Below are 17,902 nucleotides of genomic sequence, written 5' to 3'. Positions count from 1 at the left end.
TGAGGTACAGGGGACGATGGTTTGGAGTTCGATCTCCGAGTGTGCGCAGACGCAAGCGTCGTCTGCATACTGTAATTCGACAACAGAGGATGGGACGTCCTTGGATCTGGACTGGAGGCGACGGAGGTTGAACAGTTTCCCGTTTGTTCTGTAAATTAGCTCCACTCCAGTGGGGAGCTTACTGAGGGTGAGATGGAGTATTGCAGCAAGGAAGATCGAGAAGAGCATTGGTGCGATGACACAGCCTTGTTTGACCACCAACGCTGCCTCCGCAAGATCCTGCAAATCCATTGGCAGGATAGGCGCACCAACGTCAGTTTTCTCGCTCAGGCCAACATCCCCAGCATCGAAGCTTTGACCACGCTCAATCAGCTCCGATGGACGGGTCACATTGTTCGCATGCCCGATACGAGACTCCCAAAACAAGTGCTCAACTCGGAGCTCTGGCACGGCAAGAGAGCCCCAGGTGGGCAGAGGAAATGCTTCAAGGACACCCTCAAAGCCTCCTTGAAAAAGTGCAACATCCCCACCGACACCTGGGAATCCCTGGCCCAAGACCGCACAAAGTGGAGGAGAAGCATCCGGGAAGGCGCCGAACACCTCGAGTCTCTTCGCCGGGAGCAAGCAGAAGCCAAGCGCAAACAGCGGAAGGAGCGCACGTCAACCCAAGCACCCCACCCCACCCGCCCCTTCAACCACCGTCTGCCCTACCTGTGACAGAGACTGTAGGTCCCGCATTGGACTCATCAATCACCTGAGAACTCATTTTTAATGTGGAAGCAAGTCATCCTCGGTTCCGAGGGACTGCCTAAGAAGAATACTGGGTATAAGGGAGGCCTGACACCTAAGCCAAGGTGCGCACCCAGAATCAGGAGATTCTGAAGAAGAAAAGTCAGGGGGGCGAGAAACACCGGCGAAGAAGGAAGGGAAGTCGACGCGTTAGGCCGACTCCCAAGACTGAGGATCTCATCAAGCGGAGGTCTTGGCTTCCACTCTCCAAAGTGAGGCTGTATCACTGTCATTCATTCCTTGTGTAATTCGTTCATAAAATTAATTAAATTAAGATAAAAATAATCTTGAATTGACAAAGTAACATAAGTTAATCTCTCTCTCTCCGTAATCAGTGATCCCTATTGGCTGAATTTATGATAAAGAATGGATGGAAGTAAACTTTTTATCTTACGAGAGATAAGGATAAGAGAGCAAGAGGGTGAGAGAGAGAGAGAGAGAGAGAAAAGAGCGTGAAAGAGAAGGACGAGAGCGAGATGAGAGAGCGAGGGAGAGAGATAAGAGAGTGAGAGAGAGAGAAACATGCAAAGAAAAATTGGAAAGAAGAGAGGAAAGTGACAGGCAGTGAAAGAGAGTGCACACAACAGGCAGAAAAGGGAGGGAACAGGGAATGTTGACGAGTACTGGCCTCTTCCCCAAAAAGTTAAGCTATCTTTACAGACATGTTGTTACTTCCATTATATTGTGCTTTTTAACCCAGAGAATGTGTGGGTGGTTGGGGGGGGTGGGGAAGAGGGGGACGATGAAGAGAGGAGCTGGCACTTTACTGATCGAAGGTTATAGAACTTCAGATAAAAGCCAGATAAAATGTAATAAAGACGAGTAACAAGCTTAGAGCTGGACTCCATGTCAACTCTGCACAGCCCTGTGGCGCGCAGAGAACGGGTAACGATCAGCACAGCTCAGTAACAGGTCGCAAAAATGAGTCATCATTTTCTGATATTTGTGAAGTAATTAGCCTCAAAGTACATAAACAGGAGCTTTGTTTTACAAAAACAACCCACCGAATCCCAAGGCTTGGTCAGAGTAAGCCGGTCTCTGGGCCTGTATAAAGGCGGCGTTAATACAGGCTTCAGCCCTGGTCAGCTCAGTGGGGAAATAAATCCTAGGAGTTACTCAAAGGGTTGACAGTGGATAGGCAATGGCAAACATTTAAAGTTCGCATGGATGAACTACAGAATTTGTTCATCCCTGTTTGGCATAAAAATAAAACATAAAGGGTGACTCAACCGTGCTAACAAGGGAAATTAGAGATAGCATAAGATCCAAGGAGAGGACATATAAATTGGCCAGAAAAAGCAGCAAACCTGAGGATTGGGAGCAGTTTAGGATTCAACAAAGGAGGACAAAGGGATTAATTAAGAGGGGGGAAATAGAGTATGAGAGTAAGCTTGCACGGAACATAAAAACTGACTGTAAAAGCTTCTATAGGTATGTGAAGAGAAAAAGATTGGTGAAATCAAGCGTAGGTCCCTTGCAGTCAGAATCAGGGGAATTTATAATGGGGAACAAAGAAATGGCTGACCAATTAAATACATACTTTGGTTCTGTCTTCAGAAAGGAGGACACAAATAACCTCCCAGAGATGTCGGGGAACATAGGGTCTAATGAGAGGGAGGAACTGAATGAAATCAGTATTTGTAGGGAAATGGTGTTAGGGAAATTGACGGAATTGAAGGCCGATAAATCCCCAGGGCCTGATAATCTACATCCTAGGGTACTTAAGGAAGTGGCCCTGGAAATAGTAGATGCATTGCTGGTCATCTTCCAAAATTCTATAGACTCTGGAACAGTTCCCATGGATTGGAGGGTAACTAATGTTACCCCACTATTCAAAAAAGGTGGTAGGGAGAAAACAGGGAATTACAGACCGGTAAGCCTGACATTGGTAGTGGGGAAACTGCTAGAGTCCATTATAAAAGATGTAATAGCAGAGCATTTGGAAAACAGTGACAGGATCGGACAAAGTCAACATGGATTTACAAAAAGTAAATCGTGCTTGACTAATCTACTGTAATTTTTTAAGGATGTAACTGGTAGAATAGATAAGGGAGAACCAGTGGATGTGGTGTATTTGGACTTTCAGAAGGCTTTCGATAAGGTCCCGCATAAGAGATTAGCGTGTAAAGTTAAGGCACATGGGATTGGGGGCAAGGTACTGACTTGGATGGAGAACTGGTTGGCAGGCAGAAAGCAAAGAGTTGGAATAAACGGGTCTTTTTCTGAGTGGCAGGCAGTGACTAGTGGGGTACCACAAGGATCGGTCCTAGGACCCCAGCTATTCACAATATATATTAATGATCTAGACGAGGGAACTAGATGTAATATCTCCAAGTTTGCAGACGACACAAAGCTGGGTGGGCGTGTGTGCTGTGAGGAGGATGCCGAGAAACTCCAGTATGATTTGGACAGGTTGGGTGATTGGGCAGATGCATGGCAGATGCAGTATAATGTGGATAAATGCGAGGTTATCCACTTTGGTGACAAAAACAGGAAGGCAGATTATTATCTGAACGGCAATAGATTGGGAGAAGGGGAAGTGCAACGAGACCTGGCTGTCCTTGTGCACCAGTCGCTGAAGGTAAGCATGCAGGTGCAGCAGGCGGTTAAGAAGGCAAATGGTATGTTGGCCTTCGTAGCGAGAGGGTTCGAGTACAGGAACAAGGATGTCTTGCTGCAGTTGTACAGGGCCTTGGTGAGATCACATCTTGAGTATTGTGTGCAGTTTTGGTCGCCTTATCTGAGGAAGGATGTTCTTGCCATGGAGGGAGTGCAACAAAGATTCACCAGACTGATACCTGGGATGGCAGGAATGACGTATGAGGAGAGATTGGGTCGATTGGGCTTATACTCGCTGGAGTTTAGAAGAATGAGAGGGGATCTCATTGAAACTTATAAAATTCTAACAGGACTAGACAGACTAGATGCAGGAAGGATGTTCCCGATGGCCGGGGAGTCCAGAACCAGGGGTCACAGTCTAAGGATATTTAGAACAGAGATGAGGAGGAATTTCTTCACCCAGAGTGGTGAACCTGTGGAATTCTCTACCACAGAAGGCAGTAGAGGCCAATTCATTAAATATATTCAAGAAGGAGTTGGATATATTTCTTAAGGCTAACGGGATCAAGGGATATGGGGAGAAGGCAGGGACAGGGTACTGAATTTGGATGATCAGCCATGATCTCATTGAATGGCGGAGCAGGCTCGAGGGGCCGAATGGCCGACTCCTGCTCCTATCTTCTATGCTTCTATGTTTCTATGATATGGAGCAGAGAAAAAAAAACACACACAACAAACTTGCATTTACATAGCACCTTTAAAACGTAGTAAAACGTCAAGTTATCAAACAAAATTTGACATCAAGCCACACAAGGAGATATTAGGACAGATGACCAAATGTTTGGTCAAAGAGGTAGGTTTTAAGGAGCGTCTTAAAGAAGGAAAGAGCGAGGTAGCGAGGCGGAGAGGGTTAGGGAGGGAATTCCAGAGCTTAGGGCCTTTTCTGCTGAAGGCACAGCCGCCATTGGTGGAGCGATTAAAATCAGGGATGCTCAAGAGGCCAGAATTGGAAGAGTGCAGATATCTCGGAGTGTTTTGGGGCTGGAGGAGGTTACAGAGATAGGGAGGGTGCGAGGTCATGGAAGGATTTGAAATCAAGGTTGAGAATTTTAAAATGGAAACGTTGCCGGAGCGGGAGCCAATGTTGGTCAGCGAGCACAGGGGGTGATGGGTGAACGGGACTTGGTGCGAGTTAGGACACGGGGCAGTGAGCACAGGGGGTGATGGGTGAACGGGACTTGGTGTGAGTCAGGACACGGGGCAGTGAGCACAGGGGGTGATGGGTGAACGGGACTTGGTGTGAGTCAGGACACGGGGCAGTGAGCACAGGGGGTGATGGTTGAACGGGACTTGGTGCGAGTTAGGACACGGGGCAGTGAGCACAGGGGGTGATGGGTGAACGGGACTTGGTGCGAGTTAGGACACGGGGCAGCTGAGTTTTGGATGAGCTCAAGCGGACAGAGGGTGCAAGGTGGGAGGCCTGGACAGGCGAGCACTGGAATAGTCGAGTCTGGAGGTAACAAAGAGGTAGGATGAAAGCTCCAGTGACCTTCCTTGGAAAATGTTACCTTCATCGTCGGGGCGAAGATCTGGCCGAACGGATCGCCCGCCCGTTGTGCAACCCACCCGATTTTTGTCCCAAACGAAATGAATGGGGCGAAAAATCAGGCGGGTTGCACAACGGGCGGGCGATCCGTCCCGCCAAGTGGGGAAGACGAGAGAGGAAACAGTTTCGCTGTATCTACCCTATCGAAGCCCTTTATCACTTTAAACACCTCAACTCGGTCCCCCCTCAACCTGTTAAACTGAAACAAACTAAGTTTATGCAACCTCGCCGTATAATTTTAACCCTTTAAGGCCTGGTATCATTCTGGTGAATCTGCGCTGTACCCCCTTCCAAGGCCAATAAGCATCAGCGATCATTTAAATTTTGATACAATGACATAAGCTGGAGTAAGACAATGGGCCAGAAATTCGTGAACGGGGCTTGCCGCGCGTGCAAGCCCCGTATATGCACTTACCCTGCGCTCCTGCCGATCAGCTCCAGGGATGCCTGGAATTGGTGTTTCAAACAGAAGAATCCCGGGCAGCGTATGACGTCACGCCGCCCAGGAGTGCAGCCAGCGCGAAGCCTGGAGCGTGCAGTGCAAGTGAGACACGCCCCTTAAGGTCTCATTGTAGCAGGACACGCCCCCAATGTTTCTGTCAAGCTGCTAAGCATTTTTACATGCAAAGCAGCAGTTTAAATAGGTTTTTGGAAGTTTTTTGAAGATTTTGGTAACTTTTATAAACTTTTAAAAATGTTTACATTATTTTGAAGAATCTGAAGTAGTTTTAAACAGATTAAAGCAATTTAAAGACTTTTAAAAGCCCTAAAAGAATTTTTTAAATTCCATTTATTTATTTAGCAATGTCGTCGTCATACGTGTCTTCACACTGTTCCCTTTGGGGAACTGTATGAAGTGGTGGAAGGATTTATGGCCATGATTAACGCTCATTCCGTGACCGTAACCATCTTTGAACCAGCCATTAGGGCGGTTAGTCCTATGGCGGGAGGGTTTTACGGGCTCCCACAAGCTATACAAGGAGGGGGGGCCACCCACACCCACGGATGCAAATATCCCACTGGATGTCAACCCAGAATTTAGAGCCCGAGCTCCGACTCCACTTGCCGGGACTGTCTGGAGCGGGGTTCGAAACCCTACCCTGATCTGGCCCAGCGGCGGGGATCCTACCGCTATGCCAAAGGCCCAATCCGATTAGCAACGTGAAATGGCTGGAATGAGCACACTTCACGGCATTAAAAGAACTCACAATTGAACTGATGATGACCTCAGCAATCTCCTCAAGGAGGTGGAGGCGCAGCGCCTGCTCATCATTGGTAATGAGAAGTCAAAGGCGCCGCAAAAAGGGCAGATGATAGCTTGGTCTTTCAAGTGGCAGCATAGGGCTCCAGTCACGGGGAGGGAAAAGGTGCAGGAAACGTATGGGTGTCACCTTTTGTGCGGAGTGGGCCTTTTGCGTAGCAGTAAGCATCCCCGCCGCTGGGCCAGAAGGAGTAGGGTTTTGAACCCCACTCCAGACAGTCCCGGCAAGTGGAGTCGGAGCTCCAGCTATAAATTCTGGGTGGACATCCAGCGGGATACTTGCGTCCGTGGGTGTGGGTGGCCCCCCCCCCCTCAGATGGGTTGTGGGAGCCCGTTAAACCCTCACGCCATAGGACTAACCACCCTAATGGCTGGTTCAAAGATGGTTACGGTCACGGAATGAGCGTTAATCACGGCCATAAATCCTTCCACCACTTCATACAGTTCCCGAAAGGGAACAGTGTGAGGATACGTACGACGATGACCTCTTGCGCAATGCACCTCCTTGGACCCTCAGTCGCAGATGCGAGGGGGCAAATCGTGCAATTGTTAAGTTTTTCATTTTATTGACATGTGAAATGTTGGACCAGTAATTCCCTTCCAAATGCGCGAGTACGGTCGGGGTACTTACGCGTCTGGCCGGAGGAAATGCTGGTTTTCAGCATGCACAGTGCATGTGGGGAAAACCGGCATTTCCTGTCCTCTGAACGAAGGGGTTCAGAGGCAGAACGCGTGCGACTGCACAGGCAGCGCGTGCGCAGTAAAATTCGCCGCTTTCATTCATGCTTTCAGTGAGGTCAAGTCATTACAACTTACACATGAAAAAAGCATGGGTACAGTTGCTCCAGAGGCTGCGGAGGAAGATATTTTTTTATCGTGGAGCTTCTGAAAGTATGTATGTCTGTATATATTCTTTTGCGTGTTATGTATATATTCCTTTACTTATGTGTATGAATGTATTATTTAATTATGACTTTCAGAGAAAGTAACTTATTGGAAAATCATAATTAAAAACATACATTCATACACATTAGTAAAGGAATATAAAACATACATACATATACGTAAAGGAATATATGTGGCCATACATACATAACTCATTCTCACATTCCATTCACACAGCCACAATTGCTCCTTCTACCTACCGTTCTGAAAACCCGTTTAAAAAAAAAAATTTAAACTTTAAAACTTACTTAAAATTTCTTAAAATAACTTCCCTCCCTTTCCCAAACAAAAATATTGCATTTCAGAAGCTCCACGATAAAATATATCTTCCTCCGCAGCCTTGGAACAACTTTACACCTGCTTTTTTCAAGTGTAACTTGTAAGGACTTACCCTCACTGAATCCATGAATGAAATCTACAAAGTTCACTGCGCAAGCGCTGCCTGTGCAGTCGCACGCGCTGTGCCTAGACCTCGGGTCTGGAAATGCCGGCGTTCCCCGCATGTGCTGTGCATGCTGAACGCCGGCATTTCCAACGGCCAGATGCGTGAGTACCCCGACCGTACTCACGCCTTTGGCCACGAATTTCTGGCCCAATACATCAAACATAATGAAGTGGGGTGGGGGTGAGGAGGGAACTTTCAAACACCAAACCACATCTCCTACCGTTCCATGAAACTTGTGGCTTCATTGATCATCCTCTGCGTCAGGTTCTCAAACGAGAAGGGTTGCTGAATGATCTCCCTGTTTCTCATCAGGATGCAGTTGAGGTTGCGAAATTGGGAGAAGAAAAGCACCAAGGCGGCAAGCAGTAGTGCGACAGCCAGAAAGACGAAAGCCAGAGCTCTCCAGGGCACCTTCAGGAGTCGAAAGGAGTCCAGCACCAGCAGCGTGAACAGGGCTAGAGTCACAACCTGGACCGAGATACGTATGGTACTCCGAGCCCCCGTATAAATGACGTCGCCTCCACTGGGCTTGCAGTTGCGCAGATTGGACAACGGGAGGCCGTAAAAGTAGTCGAAGCCGTGGCGGAGCGGATGGTGACAGTGATCGTCACTAGTTTCACAATTTAAACCAAGGTGCCACTTCCCTGGAAAGCAAGAACATAGGAATATAAGAAGGAAAGAACTTGCATTTATATCGCGCCTTTCACAACCTCAGGACGTCCCAACGCGTTTTACAGTCAATTAAGTACTTTGGAAATGTAGTCACTGTTGTAATGTAGGAAACGCAGCAGCACAACAAGACCCCACAAACAGCAATGTGATGATGACCAGATAATCTGTTTCAGTGATGTTGGTTGAGGGATAAATGTAGGCCAGGAAACCGGGGAGAACTCCCCTGCTCTTCTTCGAAATAGTGCATTGCGGGATCTTTTACGTCCACCTGGAGTGCAGACGGGGCGGACAGAAACAGGCCATTTGGCCCAGCTGGTCTATGCTCCACACGAGCCATCTCCCACTCCACTTCATTCAAAAGATGGCACCCTCCGACAGTGCAGCACAGCGAGAATGCTACCAACTGGGCAACGGCTGACACCGAAGGAACAGGAGGAGGCCATTCAGCCCCTCGAGCCTGCTCCACCATTCAATTAGATCACGGCTAATCTGCACCTCAGCTCCATTTTCCCACCTTTGTTCACATACCCTAATGCCCTCACCCAACAAAAATATATGTACCTCAGTCTTGAAAGCTCCAATTGACTCCCAGCATGCACAACCTTTTGGGGCGAGGGTAGTGATGAGAATTCCAGATTTCTACTACCCTCTGTGGAAAAAGTGCGACCTGATTTCTCTCCTGAACGGCCTGGCTCTAACTTTAAGATTGTGTCCCCTTGTTCTTTTACCAAGGAAATAGTTTCTCTGTATCTACCCTATTGAATCCTTTTATCATTTGAAACACCTCAATTAGAGGGTACGGTGGTTATGTTACTGTACTTGTAATCCAGAGGCCTGGACCATGATCCGGAGACGCGAGTTCAAATGCCACCACAGGCAGCTGAGGAATTTAAAATTCAATTAATTAAATAAATCTGGAATTAAAAACCCATCTGGTTCACTAATGTCCTTGAGGGAAGGAAATCTGCTGTCCTTACCCGGTCTGGCCGATATGTGACTCCAGTCCCACAACAATGTGGTTGACTCTTAACTGCCGCTCTGCAGTTCAAGACGGTGGCTCACCACCACTTTCTCAAGGGCAATTAGGGATGGGCAATAAATGCCGGCTTTGCCAACGATGTCCACATCCCATGAAAGAATATTTTTTAAAAATCATCCAGACAGAGAACCTCTTTACCCAGAGAGCGGTTAGAATCTGGAACTTGCTACCACAAGGAGTAGTAGATGCATTTAAGGGGGAAAACTAGATAAACACCTGGTGGGGGGGTGGGTGGGGAAGGAATACAAAGATATGCTGATAGGATTAGATGAAGAAGGGTGGGAGATGGCTCGTGTGGAGCATAGACCAGCTCGGCCAAATGGCCTGTTCCTGTGCTGTGAATTCTATGCGATTCAGCTTGTAGAAAAAAAATGAAGAACCTTTAGATTTATTAGGAAAAGGCGTAACGTGAAACTTGGCCCATCGAGAATGCCATCTTCTATAGACCTCGTACAGTTGAGCCGATTTCACCTTCAGAGGGAAAGCTCGGCAGAATTTCGCGAACTGCAGCGTACAGTTTCTTCACCCAAAAAAAATTGCGCTTAAAATTCCGTGATCTGTTGCGCCGATTTCGGCCGAATTGCGCCGAAACCCCCCCTCCCCGCAGCGCAATCGAGCGGATACTATGGGCTGCATTTTCATTGGGCCGTGGAGGCGGGATTGGAGGCGTGTGGGGGTTTTAAATCCCAAAATCGGGGGTCCCGACCCCATCCCGCCTCCATGCCAGTTTCAAAGGAGGCGGGTACCCGCCCCGCACTAGGACCCGCCTCCCCGAGGCGGGAAGGGGATTAGTGCCAATTAACAGCCTGTTAACAGGTAGTTAACAGGCAGTTTTTAGCCTAATCCCCATTTTTATTGTTGAAATGTGGGATTCCCGACAGCTCCAAACCACGCCAAGTTAGTGAGGCGGGCCGTCGGGATGAAGGGCTTGGAAGGGTCGAGGTGTCCGGTGTTCAAGTGAGTGCAGAGGTAAATGTGTTTGGTGTGTGTAAAGTGTTCTACTAACCTTTACTTACCTTAACAGCCTTCCTTCCTTCGGGTCTCGGGAGTCCCTCATCTCACCGGCACAGGAAGCAGAATGGCCGCCAGCTGTCTAAATCTGCAGCCTCTGCTTTCTGTTCTGGGGAGATCTCTAAATCATCCTGAGAGGAAGGAATTAACCTGGAGTACAGATTGTCAGTGTTTGACAGAAGAAATTTCAATCTGTGACATCACCTGTTGCCGGATGGCCCTTAATTGGCCTGCTGAGCCCGCTGGGCGGGCTCAACAAGGTCAATCAAGTCAAAATCGCATGGGTTGGCTGCAACTCGATGGAGGCGGGACTACAACCCCAAAAGTTGAAGTCCCGCCTCCTACCCACCTCCTCAATGAAAATCCAGCCCTATGGGCTGGATTTTCATTAAGCTGTCGAGAAGGAGGCGGGACTACAACTTTCGGGTTTTAGTCCCGCCTCCATCAACGTCCGGCCAATCGACGCGATTTTCCCTTGATTGACCTTGTTGAGCCCGCCCAGCTGTCAAACACTGACAGTCTAACTTCTAACCCGAGTCCTTCTACGCAGACTCAGTTAGAACTCTCACCGACACTGAAAGCTGAAGGCTGTCACTTTTGACAGATCGCAGCCATTCAGCTTTCAGTTCTGGCTGAGTGATGCGGACTCCCGACGCCTAGAGGAAGAAAGGCTGTAAAGGTAAGTACAGGTAATTTAAACTTCTTTACACACTTTAGACACACCAAATACACTTACCTTTGCACTCATGCACCCATCATTCACCTGAACACCGACATCGCGACCCCTCCAAGACCTTCAACCCGACGGCCCGACTCCTCTAACCTGGCGTGGTTTGGAGCCGTTGGGAATCTCACACGACAACCTTCAAAATAGGGATTAGGCTAAAAACTGCCTGTTAACTACCTGTTAACAGGCAGTTATTTGGCACTAATCCCTTCCCGCCTCGGGTCGGAGGGTCCCAGTGCGGGGCGGGTACCCGCCTCCCTTGAAACTTACGTGGAGGCGGGTTTTGGGCGGGATGGTGTCGGGACCCCCGAATTCGGGATTTTTGCCCCCCGCACGCCTGAAAGCCCGCCTCACGGCACACTGAAAATCTGGCCCAATGTCTCTATTTAAAAAGCCAAGGATCCCGTATGCTTTTTAAAAAAAAAAAATGCAGCTTTATCGACTTGTCCTGCCACCTTCAAAGATTTGTGTGTGATCTTTATCAGTGATGTGGTGGGGAATCATTAAAAATGACATTGTTCTCTTTGCTGATGAGAGCATGTAGTATAGAGTGCTTACCCACGACACAGGCAGCGACCCAACAACTGCATGACGTGAGAGTGAAGGGAGCAAACTAAATTCCGCAGTGCTGACAATGCCACAGCTTCACCGTAAAAGTAGAGAGGAAACTACAATGGCAGTGGAGAGGAAACACCGGGAGTAGCTATGATGTAGGCTTTGACAAGAAAGGTACAGGAGGATGGAGTGGGGAGCTAGATTTTTTTTTCTTCACTTCTTCACACAAAGGGTAGTGGAAATTTGGTACCCTCACTGCCCCCCCCAGAAAGCTGTTAAAGGTGGGTGGCGGGCGGGGGGGTGTCAATTGATAATTTCAAAACTGAGAGATAGATTTTTGTTAGATAAGTGCATTAAGGGATATGGAACCGAGGGCGGTAACTTCCCCTGTACTCCCTTGAGTATAGGAGATTGAGGGGTGCTCTGATTGAGGTGCTGATAAAAGGATTCGATACGGAGAAACAATTTCCTCTGGTGGGGGAAATCAAGAACGAGGGGGCATAGTCTTAAAATTAGAGCCAGGCCGTTCAGGAGCAAAATCAGCAAGCACTTTTTCCACCTAAAGGATCAAATCAAATCAAATCAAATCAACTTTTATTGTCATTGTTAGTGCACAAGTGCAGTACAACGAAATGTAGGCTTGCGGCTCCCGAGAGTGTACAATTTGGATTAGGACACTTAAACATTCAACATACATTTATACATTTGGCTTGCAGTATATTAGCATAAATATGACCATAATAAAGTTCATTGGCAGATGTGCAGGCTTTAGTGTTTATTTGTGGAGTTCAGTAGGATGACAGCCCTGGGAAAGAAGCTGTTCCTAAATCTGGTCGTACGGGTGCGAATGCATCTGTAGCGTCTTCCAGATGGTAGGAGGGCGAACAGACTGTGGCTGGGGTGGGTAGGGTCTTTGATGATGGACCGTGCCCTCCGTAGGCAGCGTTTCTGGTATATGTGCTCTATGGTCGGTAGCCGGGTGCCGGTAATGCGTTGGGCAGTTTTGACTACTTTTCCAACACTCTCCCCAAAAGTGAATCATGAGCATTGGCAATTCAGTGACAAAATAATGGCAATAGAGACACCACTCTCAGCTTTAGTATGGTGAAATCTTAATTAGCCTACGATGATATTTGGAGCTTTTCAAGACTGAGACTGATAGATTTTTCTTAGGTAAGGGTATCGAGGGATATGGAGCAACGGCGGGTAACTGGTGTTGAGGTGCAGATCAGCCATGATCTAATGGAATGGCGGAACACCCTGATCCTGTTCCTATGTACTTAGATGCATAGTATAGCTCGCCCTTCTCTGTCCTAACAATGTACCTCAGAAGCAAACCCCTCCCGCAATGAGGTGCCAGTCGACCTTATTCCAGCCCCTCCCGCAATGAGGTGCCAGTCGACCTTATTCCAGCCCCTCCCGCAATGAGGTGCCAGTCGACCTTATTCCAGCCCCTCCCGCAATGAGGTGCCAGCCGACCTTATTCCAGCCCCCCCCTCCCGCAATGACCTTTCTCCAGAGGGACGATTAGCACCGATACAAGGTGGCGAGAATGAAAAGAAAAGGAGTTGCTGGTCATTGGGTTTTATCGGTAGTTATTTAGAAAAAACAAACCATGTGGAAAACGATGTGTAAAAACGTGCACAAATCATATTTTGAGTGAATCATGAGCATTGGCAACTCTGACAAAATAATGGCAGTAGAAAGACACAAGAGACACCACTCTCAGATTTATTATGGTGAAATCTTAATTACCCTGCTCATCCACAAGTTTGTTTTGTAGGAGACAGGGTTTCATTTTGCTTAAATCAACTAAAATGCAATCACAGACTCAGATCTTCATCCACCAGCATTTAAGAACATAAGAAATAGGAGCAGAAGTAGGTCATTCGGCCCCTCGAGCCTGCTCCGCCATTCAACAAGATCATGGCTGATCTTCTACCTCAACTCCACCTTCCCACACTATCCTCATATCCCTTGATTCCCAAAAATTTATCGATCTCAGTCTTGATTATACTCGACGACTGAGCCTCCACATCTCCCTGGAGTAGAGAATTCCAAAGATTCACAACCCTCTGCGTAAAGAAATCTCTCCTCATCTCAGTCCTAAATGGCTGAGCCCTTATCCTGAGATGATGACCCTAGTTCTAGACTGTCCAGCCAGGGGAGATAAGACGCACATTTTTTCAGTTTTCAAGGGAATGTATATTCGTTGCAAATTATGAATTATTTCCTTATATGTTCACCATTTCTTATCTACTGTCATATCTTTTAATCTAATTTCCCCATCTACCTTAGCCAACTCACCCCTCAAACCTACGTAACTGGCTTTGTTTAAATTTAAGACCCTTAACCACATCACTCTCAAACTCAATTATGAAATTATATCATATTATGATCACTCTTCCTTTACTACAGGAAACTTTGTGCTATCCGGAGGTTGAATGTCCAGCAACTTCGATCTAACGGCAGAAATCAGCAGCCGTTTTGGTTAGGTTTTTTTTCTTCTCCTAGCATTCTTTTCACAGGCAGGCTCTGGAAAGCGTCTTTGTAACTTAGCAACAGCTTCAGAGACGCTTCCAAGCTACTGGGCCGAGTGCTTACAAGCTGTTGCTGAGCAACAGTGTTTGTGGTCAGATACGGCAGGCTCTAGAAAGCGTCTCTGTATCTTAGCAACAGCTTCAGAGACGCTTCCAAGCCACGGGCCGAGTGCTGACAAGCTGTTGCTAAGCAACAGTCTTTGTTGTCAGATACGGAGATGAAAAGCTCCTATCTGATTAACATTGACGCTGGTCTATCCGGAAGTTTTGAGGCAACGGCAGTAGCTCGGTCCCGTGGGTGCCGGATAGCACAAAGTTTCCTGTACAAGGTTACTAATTAATCCTGCATCATTACACAATACTAGATCTAAAATAGCCTGTTCCTAGTTGATTCCTCAACATATTGTTCTAGTAACCTGTCTCGAATGCATTCCATGAACTCTTCCTCTAAACTACTTTTGCCAATTTGGTTTGCCCAGTCTATATGAAGATTAAAGTCCCCCACGATTATTGCATTACCCTTGTTACATGCTCCTCTAATTTGCTGATTTATACTCTGTACAACACTATCATTACCTTTAGGGGGCCTATAAACTATTCCCACCAGTGTTTTCTGCCCTTTGTTATTTCTTGGCTCCACCCATCTGATTCTATATCCTGATTTTCTGGGCGAAGATCCTTTCCCACTACTGTCTTCAGCTCATCCTTTATTATCAGGGCTACCCCCCTCTCCTTTTCCATTTGGCCTATCTTTTCTGAAAATCAAGTCCCCTAGAATATTTAGTTCCCAACTTTTGTCACCCTGCAACTACGCCTCAGTAATGGGTACTAGAACAAACCCACTGATCTCGATTTGTGCCATTAATTCATCTATCTTGTTACCAATGCTTCGTACATTCAGATCTGGTGTTGTTATCTCTAAATCCAGTACAAGGCACAAGTCAGGAGTGTGATGGAATACTCTCCACTTGCCTGGATGAGTGCAGCTCCAACAACACTTAAGAAGCTCGACACCATACAAGACAAAGCAGCCCGCTTGATTGGCACCTCATCTACTACCTTAAACATTCAGGGGGAAAAATTTAGTTGGTTTGTGCCTCCCGTTAGCGCCTTAAGAGGGCGCTAATGGGGCGCAAAGCAACTAGCGCCTGTGCACGGCGATGTGTGCGCTGCTCGCCAAATTAACTAGACATTTTGCGGCGGCGCTAAACACTACCGCCACGATCTCCTGCGCTGGCAGATCGTGACGTCAGTCGAGTGTGCAACGCCCCGGTAGCGCCCCGGACTGGATATTGAGTGGCGCTCCCTGCCTTACCGCCTGCCGCTAGCAACGACAGGTTGAGGGGAGTGTTTTGCTGTCAGGAAGGGACTGGGGGAACGCTATTTAAAGGCGACCACTTCCTGCCTTTTTTTTTGGTGACATTTTTGCACCAGGCATTCTGAGAGAGAGAGAGACTTCTGGAGAGATTCAACGCTGTGTGAAGGAGTTTTGGGTACTGAGCAGCACTTTGCAGGTTCATTTTGATTTGCCCTTCCTTGTATCGATTTAGAAGAGACTGTGGGGGCTGCACTTTGAGCTCTTTCCCTGGGCCTCTCCATTGTTCTTTCCAGCAGATTTGATGTACAGGTCTCTCCAGGCCGAGATTCAAGGCTGCAATGAGCAGGGTGTGGATGGAGAGCAAGATCGACCCTCCCCTTTAAGAACTGGCCGGCGCCAGTGTGTCTGTGTTCCATTGCTGACTGACATCACATGAGCTTCGCCAGCGCTCTGAGGTAGCGCCTCGCTCCTCGGCCTTTGCGCCTTAAGAGAGGTGTGTAGCGCTTGATTTAGCGCTCCAATCACCTCCAGGGGTGATAAAAGCCAAGTTTGCAGTTGGAGGCGATAATTAGCCCCAGGCGCTAAGCTTTGTGCACAGCCAATAATCGCGCCCCAAACGGGGTGATACTGAATTTTTCCAGTAGAGGCCAATTCATTAAATATATTCAAGAAGGAGTTGGATATATTTCTTAAGGCTAAAGGGATCAAGGGGTATGGGGAGAAGGCAGGGACAGGGTACTGAATTTGGATGATCAGCCATGATCGCATTGAATGGAGGAGCAGGCTCGAGGGGCCGAATGGCCTACTCCTGCTCCTATCTTCTATGTTTCCTCCCTACTCCCTCCTCCACTGGCGCACCGTGGCTGCAGTGTGTACCATCTACAAGATGCACTGCAGCAACTCGCCAAGGCTTCTTCGGCAGCACCTCCCAAACCCGCAACCTCTTCCACCTAGAAGGACAAGGGCAGCAGGTGCATGGGAACACCACCACCTCCAAGTTCCCCTCCAAGTCACACACCATCCTGACTTTAGAAATATATCGCCGATCCTTCGTCGTCGCTGGGTCAAAATCCTGGAACTGCAGCAGTTCAAGAAGGCGGCTCACCACCACCTTCTCAAGGGCAATTAGGGATCGGCAATAAATGCTGGCCTTGCCAGCAACGCCCACATCCCATAAACGAATAAAAAAAAACATGGTAGAGTTTAATATCCATGCAGGTGAGATGTCTGGTTTCAGCTCAGGAGACCCACAGCAGGTGGAGCCCCCTGCTGTTGGAGACCAGCAGAAATGAGGCTACCAGCATCCTTTGATGAGTATGCAAAATTTTTTTAAACTGAAAAATGCGGGTCTTATCTCAACATGCTGGGAACTCGATTAGGTCAATAAATCGAGGTTATAAACCTCAGACAGGCTAATTGAGATAACTCAATTAATTATTAATTTCTATTTTCCATAGGAGAGGGAGTCTCTCTCTCATGGCAGATATTGGAGTTCTATTGTGAAAGAAGGAACAATATTTAGTTTGACATGTTCTAATGTACCCACTCTTTCTTTCTTTAAGATGCCAAAGATGTTTTTAATAAAGACTTTGCAGTATTTACAATAGAAGATGGCCATTCAGCCCAATCGAGCCTGCTCCACTGTTTTGTTCGTCATGGCTGCTCTATTTTAAAAAAAATCCAAACCCTACCCACCACCCTCTCTCTCTCCCTCTCTCTCATACCTTTCCTCAAATAAGTATTAATCTCCATTTTAAACATCTCAACTGATTCTGCATTTGTGACCTTCTGGCGGGAGTGGGCCTTTGGCGTAGCGGTAGCATCCCTGCCGCTGGGCCAGAAGACGTAGGGTTTCGAACCCCGCTCCAGACAGTCCCGGCAAGTGGAGTCGGAGCTCCGGCTCGAAATTCTGGGTTGACATCCAGCGGGATACTTGCATCCGTGGGTGTGGGTGCCCCCCCCCCCTCGTATGGGTTGTAGGAGCCCGTAAAACCCTCCCACCATAGGACTAACCACCCTAATGGCTGGTACGAAGATGGTTACGGTCACAGAAGGAGCGTTAATCGCTGCCAGAAATCCTTCCACCACTTCATACAGTTCCCCAAAGGGAACAGTATGAAGACACGTACGACAACGACGACCTTCTGAGATAGCGGGTCCCACATTCTCACAATCTTGTGTGTGAAAACATTAATTTGTTTTAAACCAGCCAGAGTTCAAATACTACGACATTGCCCCTTTTCTCCTGGATTCCCCCGCTGGGGGGAAAAGTCAAGTCATTCCCCATTTACTTTTGTCAGTTCCCTTCATCATTTTGAACACCTCGGTTAGACTGCCTCTCATCTCCCCTCACCTCCAGGAAACATAGCCCAGCTTTACTGAAGTCTATCCTCGTAATTAAGTCTTTTCCTCCCAGACGTCACAGTGCGAGGAGA

The 17,902-nt window shown here is 47.7% G+C and overlaps 1 protein-coding gene across 1 annotated transcript in view; it reads right to left on the bottom strand.

Annotated features, from left to right (window-relative positions):
* The window catches only part of sts (steroid sulfatase (microsomal), isozyme S), a 100,554-nt gene that overhangs the window by 55,165 nt on the left and 27,487 nt on the right, over window positions 1–17,902 (bottom strand). The window contains exon 5 of the mRNA XM_085999659.1: window positions 7,826–8,249. Within this exon, the coding sequence (XP_085855785.1) occupies window positions 7,826–8,249 (424 nt within the window). The remainder of the gene's footprint in view (window positions 1–7,825; window positions 8,250–17,902) is intronic.

This window comes from Somniosus microcephalus, chromosome 10 (genome assembly GCF_052327205.1).
Source record: "Somniosus microcephalus isolate GS21.2 chromosome 10, FLI_Smic_1.0, whole genome shotgun sequence".
Taxonomy (NCBI): domain Eukaryota; kingdom Metazoa; phylum Chordata; class Chondrichthyes; order Squaliformes; family Somniosidae; genus Somniosus; species Somniosus microcephalus.
This window is presented reverse-complemented; position numbering and strand designations above follow the sequence as displayed.